Source organism: Puma concolor, chromosome B3, assembly GCF_028749965.1.
Source record: "Puma concolor isolate L17-30 chromosome B3, mPumCon1.1.hap2, whole genome shotgun sequence".
NCBI lineage: Eukaryota > Metazoa > Chordata > Mammalia > Carnivora > Felidae > Puma > Puma concolor.
In genome coordinates, this window is record NC_141672.1 from 117,712,647 (window position 1) to 117,726,513 (window position 13,867).

Genomic DNA, 13,867 nt, shown 5'->3' on the forward strand with positions numbered 1-13,867 from the left:
TCTCTGCCCCTCCCCCGTTCATGCTCTGTCTCTCTCTGTCCAAAAATAAATAAACGTTGAAAAAAAAAAAATTAAAAAAAAAAAAAAAGGAATCTACTCCTGAAATCATTGTTTCACTATATGCTAACTAATTTGGATGTAAATTTTAAAAAATAAAAAATAAAATTAAAAAAAAAATGATTCGGACACTCAACTGACTGAGCCACCCAGACACCCCAACATGAATGAATGAATCTTAAATGCACTTTAAGTGAAAGAAGCCTGTCTCAAAAGGCTACCTACCGTGTGATTTTAATTATGTCATATTCTGGAAAAGGTGAGACCTACAAAAATGGTGAAAAGATCAGTACTTGCTGAGGCAGGGATGAGGTCATGGAGGAAAAAGTGGAAAGACTAAATTGGTGAAACAAGGGATTCTGTATAATACTGTAATGATGGATACAAGGCACTGCAGGTTAAAACTCAGAACCTTAGAGCACAAAGAATAAGCCTTAAAATACGCAAATTTTTAAAAATTCATTGAGGTGGGAGGATCCCAGAATGGGAGGCAGAATGTGACAAAACAATCTATTACAAATGCATAAAACAAGTCAATGAAGGGAGTGTGGTACAGGTTAGTAATTCCAATAGTGCTATACCTGTGCACTGGAACTGAATGATTTAAGCCCATGGACAACAGATGGTAGGAGACCAGCCTTTCACTGTTAGAGTGAAAGGTGACAGATGAGAAAATAGAGATGGCTAGAGTGATGCAGGTAGTAATGGATTCAAGCTGGAGACATCAGTATGAACTCATGCTTAGCCTCATATAGTACAGAAGGTTACATATAAAAATAGTATACATGTATATACACTGGTCAAGTATACATATATCTATTTCCCTGCTCTGTCAGCCAAAAAGAGGGGCACCTGGGTGGCTCAGTCTGTTGGACGGCCAGCTTCAGCCCAGGTCATGATCTCGCAGTCGGTGAGCTGTTCAAGCCCCACATCAGGCTCTGTGCTGACAGCTTGGAGCCTGGAGCCTGCTTCAGATTCTGTGTCTCCCTCTCTCTCTGCCCCTCCCCTGCTCACACTCTGTCTCTCTCAAAAAATAAACATTAAAAAAAAAATTTTTTTTTTAAAGGCAACACCCAGCAGCAATGAGCATAGCTAGCACCCAGGTAATGGCTTATAATACCACTCTCCAATAAAATAAACAGGGATCCTTGGAGACATGGCTGATTCTAGGGCTAGGGCAAAAAATATAGAAGAAAATGTGGCTCCTGGGTGGCTCAATTGGTTGAGTGTCCGACTCTCAATTTTGGCTCAGGTCATGATTACAGGGTTGTGGGAGCGAGTCTTGCATCAGGCTCTGCACTACATGTGGAGCCTGCTTAAGACTCTCTCTCCCCCTCCCCTCTGCCCCTGTCCCACCTTCATGCTTGCACTCTCTCTCTAAAATAAACATTTATAACAAAAAGTGATTAGAAGATAAACCTGGAGCATCTTGTAGGGCCAGAAAGTAAAGAAGTACTAGGGAAAAAAACCTACCCACAATAATGGGGGAAATGTCCAAGGAAAACAGGAGCTAACCAAAACAGCTCCCAGTGGCCAATGCCAAGCACTAAAATAAAGCAGTGATGAATTATAACCTAAAGTGTAAGATAAATACTTATAAGTCCATACTGATAAAAATAAATAACTGAATAAACATGGGAGAAGAGACAAATCTCTGGTGCAGAAGAATTCCAAACAATGTATACAGATACTCTGCATAACTTTCTACTTAGAGGTGTGGGCTGCACACTGACTTCCTTCCAATATAGGAGGAGTGGGGAGAACTCTACAGAAAAATGTGACATACACACTTCCCTCAGCCAGGTGATCAAGGTCAACATCAAGTCATAAACCATGTTCACAGTACATACCCTTGATATGAAGTGATGAAAATAACTTTTATCACTGTAGTCTTCCACCCTAAACACATAACCCCAATCTAATCACAAGAGAAACATCAAATCCCAATTGAGAATATTCTACAAAATACCTGACCAGTACTCATCAAAATAGTCTAGGTCACCAAAACCAATGGAACTCTGAGAAACTGTCAGATGTAAGAGGAGACATGACTATTAAATGTAATGTGGTATGCTGGATGAGCGTCTGTAACATGGACATTAGGAAAAACTAAGGTAATCTGAAGAAAATACTTTACTTAATAATAATGTATCAATATTGGTTCATTAACTGTAACAAATTTACCTTAGTAAGATGTTAATAATCAGAGAAAAAAATACTAGGAAAAATGCTAATGAAGGTTATCTCTAAGCACATGAGATTATAAGCTGCTTGACTACATGAACTTTAAACAAACAAGTCAGTGTTTTCAGTAAAGAAAAAAGGGCTTTAAGTGAGAATAAAGCAAAGCAGAGAAGGTTAAAGTCTAAATGAAAACAATAAATTTCCTATCCAAGCATTCTTTAGTTTTTCAAAAGATGTGGAAGTAACAATTCAATTTTAGTCTCAGGTTTTCACTGTCAATTCAGACAGTTACTTAAGCAATGAAGGAATGAGTCCTGAAATACATTTTTTTAAGTTCCAAAATTTCAAGAGTTTATTCATGAAATCAGGGCATTTTCAAATGTAAAAATGTTGGCCCCTAACACAGATGCCACACAGATTCTGGTGAATCTGTTATAATTCATTTTTATAACATTATTCTAGTGAATGCGTTAAAAAGCATACCAGATTCTAGTGAATTAATTACGGTTCCATAGTGAGTACATGGCATTCAACAATTTGTTAGTGCCAAACACAACTAGGCTATCAACACACCAGTGCATATTTTCCTTTATGTGTTAGTAAGGACAGTGAATATAGCAAATTTAAAATTGTAGTCTGTCGGAAGGGGTGCCTGGGTGGCTCAGTCGGTGGAGCATCTGATTTCTGCTCAAGTCATGATCTCATAGTTCATGGGTTCGAGCCCCACGTCAGGCTCCGCACTGACAGTGAGGAGCCCGCCTGGGATTCTCACTCTTTCCTCTCTGTCTCTGCCCCTCCTCCACTCACACTTTTTTCTCTCAAAATAAAAAAAATAATAAACTTTAAAAAAATTGTAGTCTGTCAGAGACCGTCCGATCACAGACATGTATAAGCCAATCCCTTCCTTTCCTCTGAGGATGGGAGCCAAATCACAAGTTAGCCAAGAATTTCCTGGAACAGTCAAGTGTAGACTCAACTCAGACATCACCACCACCATCTGTTACCAGATTGAAGACAATAAAGTTCACGCTTTCGTCCACGTGAACTCCAGGCAGGTTACTGACTTTTCTTGAAGGAAGTTAAGTGGGGGAGAGGGTAAGGAGCTGGTATGAGTCTCTAACAGCTTATTTTCTCTCCCTTAATCTCCTGAAGGGGTAGACCTACAATAAGAGAATCATGCTGTATTTTTGAGAAGCTTTACCAGCATCCCTTTCACTAGGGTAACAAAGAATTTGTTTACAGAACAGCAGTGGATAAAACCTTATAGCCCTGAAACACAAGGGTAAGAAGAAACATCAACTTGATCCAACTTACAAGAGTTGTGCCGACGACGGAAACTTTTGGACTGACTCAAGGATTCCGTGTGCCTGTCCACATAGCTCTTTGAGCACTGTTGCTGCTGTGGGGAAACGGCAACATCTTGGCTCTTCACATCTGTCCTCTTAGGGATATTCTGAGGGGCACTGCTAGAAGAGGTTGGCTTCTTCACCAGCTTGCCTGTGCCATTCTGATTGATACCCATTTGGTACCCAACACCAGAGGGGCCTAATTCTGTCTGATGAAGGTCTCCAAAATGTTGATTTTCTCCAGGACCTGGTATCTCCAGAATTTTTAATTCTGTAATGTCACCTGCCCTGAAATACACAAAAGAATCCAAGTCTCAAAACTAATAGTGCCATACTCATGTTCATAGCAGTATTCTTCCCAAGAGCCAAAGGGTAGAAACCCGAGTGTCCACTGTAAGATGAACAGATAAACAAAATACGGTGGTACAGACTTACAATGAAATATTTACTAGGCCTTTAAAATTTTTTTTTAATGTTTATTTTTTGAGAGAGAGGAAGGCAGAGTGTGAGTTGAGGAGGGACAGAGAGAGAGGGAGACACAGAATCCGAAGTAGGCTCCAGGCTCTGAGTTGTCAGCACAGAGCCCGAAAAGGGGCTTGAACTCACAGACCGTGAGATCATGACCTGAGCTGATGTTGACACTTAACTGACTGAGCCACCCAGGCACCCCACCAGGCCTTTAAAAGGAGGGAAATTCTGACACATGGTACACCATGGATGAACTTTGAAGACAGTATGCTAATAAGTAAAATAAGCCATCACAAAAGGACAATTATTAAATGATTCTACTTATATGAGATATTTAGAATAGTCCCATTCATAGAAAAAGAAGGTAAAAAATTGGTTACCAGGGCTGGAGGAAAAGGAGATTGGAGAGTTAGTGTTTACAGGGTATGAAGTTTCACTGTGGGGTGATGGAAAAGTTCTGGAGATGGATAGTAGTGACAGGAGGCAGAGCTGTGGAGGTAATGGGGGCCAGATCATACTCATATTACATTTTTCTAGTGGCTGTAGGGAAGGTGGAAAAGCTAGCAGGAAGAACACGGAGTGAGGAGATCAAGCAAGAAATAGAGGCAACGAACAGGGCAAGTGACAATACAAATGGAGAGGGGAGGATGAAACCAAGAGACATTTGGACTCCATAGGGTTTGGTGACTAAGCATGAGGATCAAAGAGAAAGAATTTACAATGATTCCTAAGTTTCTAACTCGGAAAGGTATAATTAGTTACCGATTAAGGGTAGACCTTTTAAAGAAGAAACCTACAGATAACATGATGAGTTCAGCTTTGAAAATCTTAAATTTAAGATATTTTGTGGGAGCAGGGCACCTGGGTGGCTCAGTCAGTTAAGCGTCTGACTTCAGTTCAGGTCACAATCTCACAATTCACGGGTTCGAGCCACATGTCAAGCTTCATGCTGGCAGTGCAGAGCCTGCTTTAGTTTTCTTTCTCTCTCCCTCTTTCTCTACCCCTTCCCCACTCACGCTTTCTCTCTCAAATAAATTAAAAAAAAAAAAAGAATATGTGAGCAAATTTCACATATTCATTAAAAAAAAAAAAAAAAAGATATTCTGTGCAAGGGGTGCCTGACTGGCTCAGTTGAAAGAGCATCGGACTCTTGATCTCAGGGTCCAGCCCTACACCACGTGTAAAAACAGAAAGATATTTTGTGGGATATCCACCTGGAGATGACCAATAGACAAAGTAAGTGTCAGGAGTTCAGATAATGGGTCTAAATTAAAGATCTGGGGTCTCAATGTGTACGAAGGTACACATGAAGTGGTCGAGAGAGATTACAGACAAAGAAAAGAATCAAAGACAGAACTTTGAGTAAATCAATCTTAAAAAGTGAGTAGAAGAGGGGCGCCTGGGTGGCTCAGTCAGTTAAGCATCCAACTTAGGCTCAGGTCACGATCTCACAGTGAGTTCAAGCTCCTCATAGGGCTCTCTGCTGTCAGCACAGAGCCCACTTTGGATCCTCTGTCTGCTTCTCTTTCTGCCCCTCCCCCACTCACATACTCTGTCTCAAAAATAAACAAACGTTAAAAAAAAAAGTAGAAGAAAAGGAACGCGGTGTCGGGGATGTAAAGGAATGGAAGAATACATGGAAAGAAAACCCAAAGGAGTGACAGAGGAACTAAAAGACAACACTTCAACAGGCGGCATCTGAGTTAAGGTTAGAATGAAGACACTGCTGCAGAATTTGGCAATTAGTTCATTTGTAACATTGAACTAGCGAGAGCTAGTTTAGCAAGACGGTAAAATTAGAAAAAACAGACAATGGTGGGGAAAAGAAGAACTAGAGAATGAGGCCACAAAGGGAATGAAAACAGACTATTTTGCTCTGAAAAGAACCGTGGGTATAAAGAGAAAGGAAAGGGTGGGCAATACCTAATGGCACATGCAAGCTGTGGGTGGACGTGGGTGTTGGAGGGTGTGAACTGTGGGGGAAGGCTGGGAATGTTGGAATGCAAAGAGGAGAAAGACAGTATACAGGTTGATAACGAAGACACAAAAGACATGGAGTAGGGTGTCAAAGGAGACAGGAAAGGATAGTATGTGAGGCGTACAGGACAAGGGTAGCCCTGAACACACAGGGTATGTCTTCTATTGAGATTTTAGAAGGGGTTAGAAATAAGAATTGAATACTCCTGAAGATTATGTGAAGGTACTTTTTAGAGAGTCAAGGAAGCTCTCATCTGACCGTTCTGTTGTTGCTCTAACCTAAGAAAGGGAGACTGTATGACAAACTGGTGAAAAGAGGGATGTGAAGACAACAACTGAACTTGCAGACAACTGAACTTGAGATCCATAGACAAACACTAAGAAAAATACATTCCAGGGGGCACCTGGGTGGCTCAGTCAGTTAAGCATCTGACTCATAGTTTTGGCTCAGGTCATGATTTCGTGATTCATGAGATCAAGCACTGTGTTGGGCTCTGCATTAACAGCTTGATCCTACTTGGGATTCTCTCTTCCCTTCTCTCTCTGCCCCTCCCCTACTCATGCTTGCTCACACTCTCTCTCTCAAAATAAGTAAATAAACATTAAAAAGAAAAAAGAAGAAAGAAAAATACATTTCAGTAACTAAGGACCTCAGCTACTGGAGACAGTGTGCTTCTGGAGATAAATTACAATACAAATCTAAAAGAGAGATACATTTATGCAGTGGGGGGAGGATCAATAAAGGCCTTAGATATAAGAAAACACAAATAATAAAAATCTGAGAAAGAAAATAGAAAGATTATTCTGAATTTGACCCACTTAAATAATATTGAGTGCTTGACAGAGATGAGAAAAATATTTGACAAACCCCGATTGATTGGCTAAAAGTTAATCATGACACAACACAAACTCTATGCTGAAACAGCAGCTAGACTAGAAGAGTTAAGACTGCAAAATCTCACCTGACAAGACTCTCCTCAAAAGCAGCCCCATACAAGAGAACGTCGGCAATCGGACCTAGATTCAAGCTCCACAGACCACGAGACTAGATTTGAAGAAATCAGTCAGGACACTCACCTGAAGGTGACTTCTGGCACGAGGCACTTCACTCCATTGTGGAAAGGCCGGGTGAGAGAAATGGTCTGGCTGATCTGATCCACTGCTGACACTCTTCCCTGATAGACCCCCAAGCTATCACCACAGTTGATGGACACAATACTGCCCAGCCAATCCGTAGCCATGTTGCTGATGTGAGACCACTGTAGAGAGAATGAGCCATTCAAATCTTGAGAAACAGACAAATCTTTAATTAAAATCAGCAAATATTATGTCAGGCTCTGAACCAGGTGTTGCTTAATAATACATATTCTGTCACATCCTTAATTGAAGTAATAAAGCATAAAAAATAAAACTTTTCTGTGGGGGGGAGTGTGCCTGGGTGGTTCAGTCAGTTAAGCGACCGACTTCGGCTCGGATCGTGATCTCGCGGTTTGTGAGTTCAAGCCCCACGTCAGGCTCTGCGCTAACAGTTTGGAGCCTGGAGCCTGCTTCGGATTCTGTGTCTCTTCCTCTCTCTGCCCCTCCCATGCTCATGCTCTCTCTCTCTCTCTCTATAATAAATAAACATTTAAAAATTAAATAAAAAAAAACTTTTTTGGTGGGAATGCAAACTGGTGCAGTCACTATGGAAAACAACACAGAAGTTCCTCAAAAAATTAAAAATAGAACTACCCTATGATCCAGTAATTGCACTACTGCGTATTTACCCAAAGAACAGATGCGATGTTTACATACATACATACATACACACACACACACATATACACACACAATGGAATATTACTCAGCCATAAAGAAAGAATGAAACCTTGCCATTTGCAACAGCATGGATAGAGCTAAAACATATAATGCTAAGCAAAACAGGCCAGAGAAACACAAATATCTTATTTCGATCACACGTGGAATTTAAGAAATAAAACAAGCAAAAAGGGAAAAAGAGACAAGTCAAATAACAGACCCTACAGATGAATGGATAAAGATGTCTCTCACACACACACACACACACACACACACACACACACACACACACACAAAATGGAGTATTACTCAGCAATCAAAAAGAATTAAATCTTGCCATTTGCAACTATGTGGATGGAACTAGAGGGTATTATGCTACCTGAAATTGGTCAGAGAAAGACATATATATGACTTCACTCATATGAGGAATTCAAGAAACAAAACAGATGAACATAAGGGAAGGGAAGCAAATAAAATATAAAAACAGGAAAGGGGACAAAACATAAGACTCTTAAATATAGAAAACAAACAGAGGGTTGCTGGAGGGATGTGGGAGGGGGGAAGGGCTAAATGGGTAAGGGACATTAAGGAAGACACTTGCTGGGACAAGCACTGGGTGTTATACACAGGGGTGAATCACTGGAATCTACTCCTGAAATCATTGTTGCACTATATGCTAACTAACTTGGATGTAAGTTAAAAAAAAATGCTGAGGGTATGTGTGTGTGTGTATATATATATATATATATATATATATATATGCAAAAAATAAAATAAAATAAATAGAATAAAATAAAATGAAATAAAATAAAATAAAATAAAATGACTCTTAACTATAGAGAACAAACAGATGGTCACCAGAGGGGAGGTGGGTGGGGGGATGGGTGAAATACGTGAAGGGATTAAGAGTACAACTCATCTTGATGTGCACTGAGTAATATATAGAATTGATGAGTCACTATACTGTACACCTGAAACTAATATAATGCTGTAGGTTAACTATACTTGAATTACTTTTTTTGTTATATTAATGAATAAGCAATATAATTTAATTTATATAAAGATATTATAATTGCTTTAAAGAAAAAACAGTAAAGATAATATTTACTTAGACATCAAATCACACAAACTATAACCTTTTTATAAATAAATCAACTTTGACAGGAAAATGGGAGGCATCAGTCTACCCAATTTCAAGGCTTATTATATGGGTATGGTAATCAAAACTATGTGGTATTGGTGGGAGGAAAGATATATAAATCAATGGAATGGAATAGAAAACCCAGAAATAGATACACACAAAAATGCCCCAAAATGATTCTGACAAAATGCAAAAGTAAGTCAACCAAAGTAACATAGTTTTTACAAATGGTGCTGGGGCAAATGGATATCCATCAGTAAAAAACTAAACCCTGACCTAAGTCTCATAATGTACACATTTATTAAAAATGATTACAGGGGGGCGCCTGGGTGGCGCAGTCGGTTAAGCGTCCGACTTCAGCCAGGTCACGATCTCGCGGTCCGTGAGTTCGAGCCCCGCGTCGGGCTCTGGGCTGATGGCTCAGAGCCTGGAGCCTGTTTCCAATTCTGTGTCTCCCTCTCTCTCTGCCCCTCCCCCATTCATGCTCTGTCTCTCTCTGTCCCAAAAATAAATAAACGTTGAAAAAAAAAATTAAAAAAAAAAAATTATTACAGGGGCGCCTGGGTGGCGCAGTCGGTTGGGCGTCCGACTTCAGCTAGGTCGCGATCTCGCGGTCCGTGGGTTCAAGCCCCATGTCAGGCTCTGGGCTGATGGCTCAGAGCCTGGAGCCTGTTTCCGATTCTGTGTCTCCCTCTCTCTCTGCCCCTCCCCCGTTCATGCTCTGTCTCTCTCTGTCCCAAAAATAAATAAACGTTGAAAAAAAAAATTAAAAAAAAAAAATGATTACAGACTTGGGGCACATGGGTGGCTTAGTCGGTTGGGCATCAACTTCGGCTCAGGTCATGATCTCATGGTTTGTGGGTTTAAGCCCTGTGTCGGGCTCTGTGCTGACAGCTCAGAGCCTGGAGCCTGCTTCTGCTTCTGTCTCCCTCTCTCTCTGCCCCTCCCCTACTTGTTCTCTCTCTCTCAAAAATAAATAAACATTAAAAAAATTTTTTTAAATAATTATAGACTTAAATGTAAAATGTCAAACTATAAAACTTTTAGGGACAATATAAGAGAAACCTTCAGGATCTGGTGAGGCAAAGAGTTCTTAGACCCCAAAAGCACAATCTATAAAAAGAGAAACAAATACACTGGAGTTCTTCAAAACTAAAAACTTTTGTTCTATAAAAGACCTTGTTAGGAGGATAAAAAAGACAAGTTACAGAATGGGGAAAATATTTTTCCAAACCACATATCGGAAAGAGACAAGGGACTAGTATATAGAATATATAAAGAACTCTGAAAACCCAGTAGAAAAAAAATCCATTAAAAAATGGGCAAAAGACACAGAAAGACATTTCAAAACAGAAGATATACAGACAGCAAACAAGCACATGAAAAGATGTTCAACAGTTCAACATCATTAACCATTAGGGAAATACAGTTTAAAATTACCATGAAAGATCACTACACATCAGCCAGAATGGCTAAAATAAAAACTAGTGACAACACCAAATCCTGGAAAGGATGTGGAAAAACTGGATTCCTCACACACTGCTGACGGGATTATTAAATGGTATGGCCATTGTGGAAAACAATTTGGCAATCTATAAAAAATATTAAAAACATGCAACTATTACATGACTCAGCAACTGCACAAACTGGTCATTTATCCCAGAGAAAGCAACACTTAAGTTCACACAAATAGGCCCAAACTAGAAACCAAGATGACCTTCAATGGGTGAATGGCTGAACAAACTGCGGTACCATAGAGAAAAAGTAAAAAAAAAAAAAAAAAGCCAACCCCATCAAGTTACATTCCATCTGATTCAATTTGTGTTAACATTTCTGAAATGACAAACTACAGAAATGGAGATGAGTTGTTCCCAGGGTTTAGGGAGGGGCTGAGGCAGGAAGGAAATAAGGATGGCTATGAAAGGGCAACAAAAGGTCTATAAAAGGGATCCTTGTAATAATGGAAATATTCTGTATCTTGACCACATCAATGTCAATGTCAATATCTTAGTAGTGATACTGTACTACAGTTTTTGAAAATGTTATTACCAATGAGGAAAACCGGGCAGGGTATATGGAATGTTTCTGTATTGTTCCTTACAAGTGCATAAGAATCTACAATTATCTCAAATAAAAGGTTTAATTTAAAAAAATCAGGGTCCCCTGGGCTCAGTCAGTTAAGCATCTGACTTTTGATTTCAGCTTAGGTCATGATCTCACACTTGGTGAGACTGAGCCCCACACGGGGCGGGGGGGGGGGGGCTCCGTCAGCCCAGAGCCTGCTTGGGATTCTCTCTCCCTCCCTCTCTCTGCCCCTCCCCTGCACTAGCACACACACTAGCTCTCAAAATAAACATTACAAAACTAAAAAATAAAAAAATTTTAAAACATCAATGTCTTCTACCACATTAACAAAATAAACAAGGAAATCACATATGATATCAATAAATGCAGAAAGACAGGGGTGCCTGGCTGGCTCAGTTGGCGGAGCATGTGACTCTCGATCTTGGGGTTAAGTTTAAGCCCCACATTGGGTATAGAAATTACTTAAAAATAAAATCTTTAAAAAATAAATAAATACAGAAAGATAATCAGACAAAATTCAATATCCATTCATGAAATCAAAAAGGGGGGAGTGAGGGCATCTGCAAAACAATTATAGTGAACACCACATTAATGGTGAAATAATGAATCCTTTACCCCCAAAGACTGGGACAAGGCAAGGATATCCACTTCCATCATTTCTACTTCTAATCAATACCATACTGTAGGTTCTACACTGCAACAAGAAATAAGCACAAATAATGGAAAGGAAGAACTAAAAATGTCTTTACTTGTAAACCATATGATTGACTGTGTATGTAGAAAACCCTAAGAAATGTACCAACTAAAAAAATCCTACTAGAACTAATAAATTAATTTAGCAAGGTCACAGGATACATGCTCAATTTAAAATAAACTGTACTCTCAGTTTATTTTAGCAACAAACTGAAAATAAAATTTTAAAATACTATTTGTAGTACTATTAAAAACCATAAATTTTACTTAGGATAAAAAAACCATTACTTAGGATAAATCTAATGAAAAACATGCAGAACTTCTACATGAAAAATATAAAAGACCACTGAGGAAAATTAAAAGAGGATCTAAATAAATGGGAGAGATGTACCACCTTCATAAGTCAAAGAGCTCAACGTTGTCAATTCTCCCCAGTCAAATACAAATATCAATAAAAATCCCAACTGGTCTTTTTGAAGAAACTGAAAAACTGATTCTAAAAGGCATATGGCAATGCAAAATACTTAGAACAGCCAAAATAATCATGAAAATAAAAAACAAGGCTACATGTTTTATACCACCTCATTTTAAAATTTACTATAAAGCTATAGAAAATCTGTGGTGTTGGTGCAAGGCTAGACAAAGAAATCAATGGAACAGAACAGAGCCCAGAAACAGACCCACACTGACTTCCAAGCAAGGTACCAAGATAAATCAATAAAGAAATTCAAGTATTTTTCAAAAAATGGTGCTAGAACTAGATATACAGGAGGAAAAATAACCTTGTATTCCTATCCCATACCAGATACAAAAAATCAATTTGAAACAAACTATCTAAACATAAAAGCTAGAACTATTAAAGCTACTAAGAAAACAGTATCTTAGTGACCTTGGGTGAGAAAAAGCTTAGACAAAACACAAATAAGTACTAATCATAAAAGAAAAAAAAAATCTGATGAATTAGATTTCATCAAAATGTAAAAGTTCTAATTATCAAAAGTCACCATAAAGAATATAAATTGGAAGAGATGCGAAATATATATATATATATATATTTTTTTTTTTTTTTTTTTTCAGTGAGACTAACTGGGAGGCAACTAGAGCAGAGCATCTGAGAGCTGATGGTAAACTGTAACAGATCAACGGAGATGGAAAGAAGTTGACCTTTCATATAGGTGGTCTGAATCTAATGATGATTTAATATGATAGGTAACAGAAAGGAAGGAGAAAAAAACTACTGCTAAGAAAATAAAAGGTGAGTGGAACACACATAATCCCACAGCCTTTAAACACATACCATCATGTTGTGCAACAGCAGCAGCAGCAGCCAGCATTTACTGCACATTTAGTATGACTCAGCCAAAACTTTAGGGGCATTCTTCCCTTCAATCCTCATGACAATTCTATGGGGTAGCTACTTTACTAACCCATTTTATTTTTTAAAAGAGTTTTAAAAATGCTTATTTATTTGAGAGAGAGAGACAGAGAGAATGAGCAGGGCAGTGGCACAGAAAGAGGAAGAGAGAATCCCAAGCAGGGTCTGTACTGACAGCACAGAGCCCAACATGGGGCTCAAACTCAAGAACCCTGAGTCATAACCTGAGCGGAAATCAAGAGTCAGATGCTTAACCAACTGAGCCACCCAAGCACCCCACTTAGTTTTCTTACTGAACATTTAGAGAATTCCATCTTTCACAATTATAATTAATGCAGCAATGATCAATTTCATATAGTGCTTGTCCTAAATTATTTTCTTAGGATAATGCCCCAATCAGTAAAAAGGTAAAGTCATCTAGCTTTGATTACAATGTCCCAGAGCAGAAAACTATTTTTTTCCACGTCATATTTTTTCAACTTCTTTTCAAACCAAATCATTCTCTGAATGGGGTTAGTCATACATTTAAAATAATGGTAACATAATAAAATATTTAAGAAGATATTCCACATAGTCTAGCCACATCCCAAAATCACTTCTATGGAGGCTACCTCCCAGACTTGGCCAAGCCAAGCATGTCAAGAAGCAAAACAATGGTTCTTTCTTCTACTATCGCCCCAAAACAAGAGGGGGGAAAAAAAAGTAAAGCCAGTCAAGAAGAAAACATTCACAATCAATATATCT

At 38.9% G+C, this 13,867-nt stretch overlaps 1 protein-coding gene across 4 annotated transcripts in view; it reads right to left on the reverse strand.

The window, feature by feature from the left end:
* The window catches only part of EDC3 (enhancer of mRNA decapping 3), a 61,647-nt gene that overhangs the window by 36,177 nt on the left and 11,603 nt on the right, over positions 1 to 13,867 (reverse strand). For all 4 annotated transcript variants that reach the window (XR_015252804.1, XM_086711216.1, XM_086711217.1 and 1 more), the window contains exons 2-3: positions 7,110 to 7,291; positions 3,556 to 3,875 (exon numbers count right to left, since the gene is read on the reverse strand). Coding sequence is in view for 3 of the 4 variants with exons in the window: in XM_086711215.1 (XP_086567341.1) it covers positions 3,556 to 3,875; positions 7,110 to 7,291 (502 nt within the window). In the remaining variant the exon portion in view is untranslated. The remainder of the gene's footprint in view (positions 1 to 3,555; positions 3,876 to 7,109; positions 7,292 to 13,867) is intronic.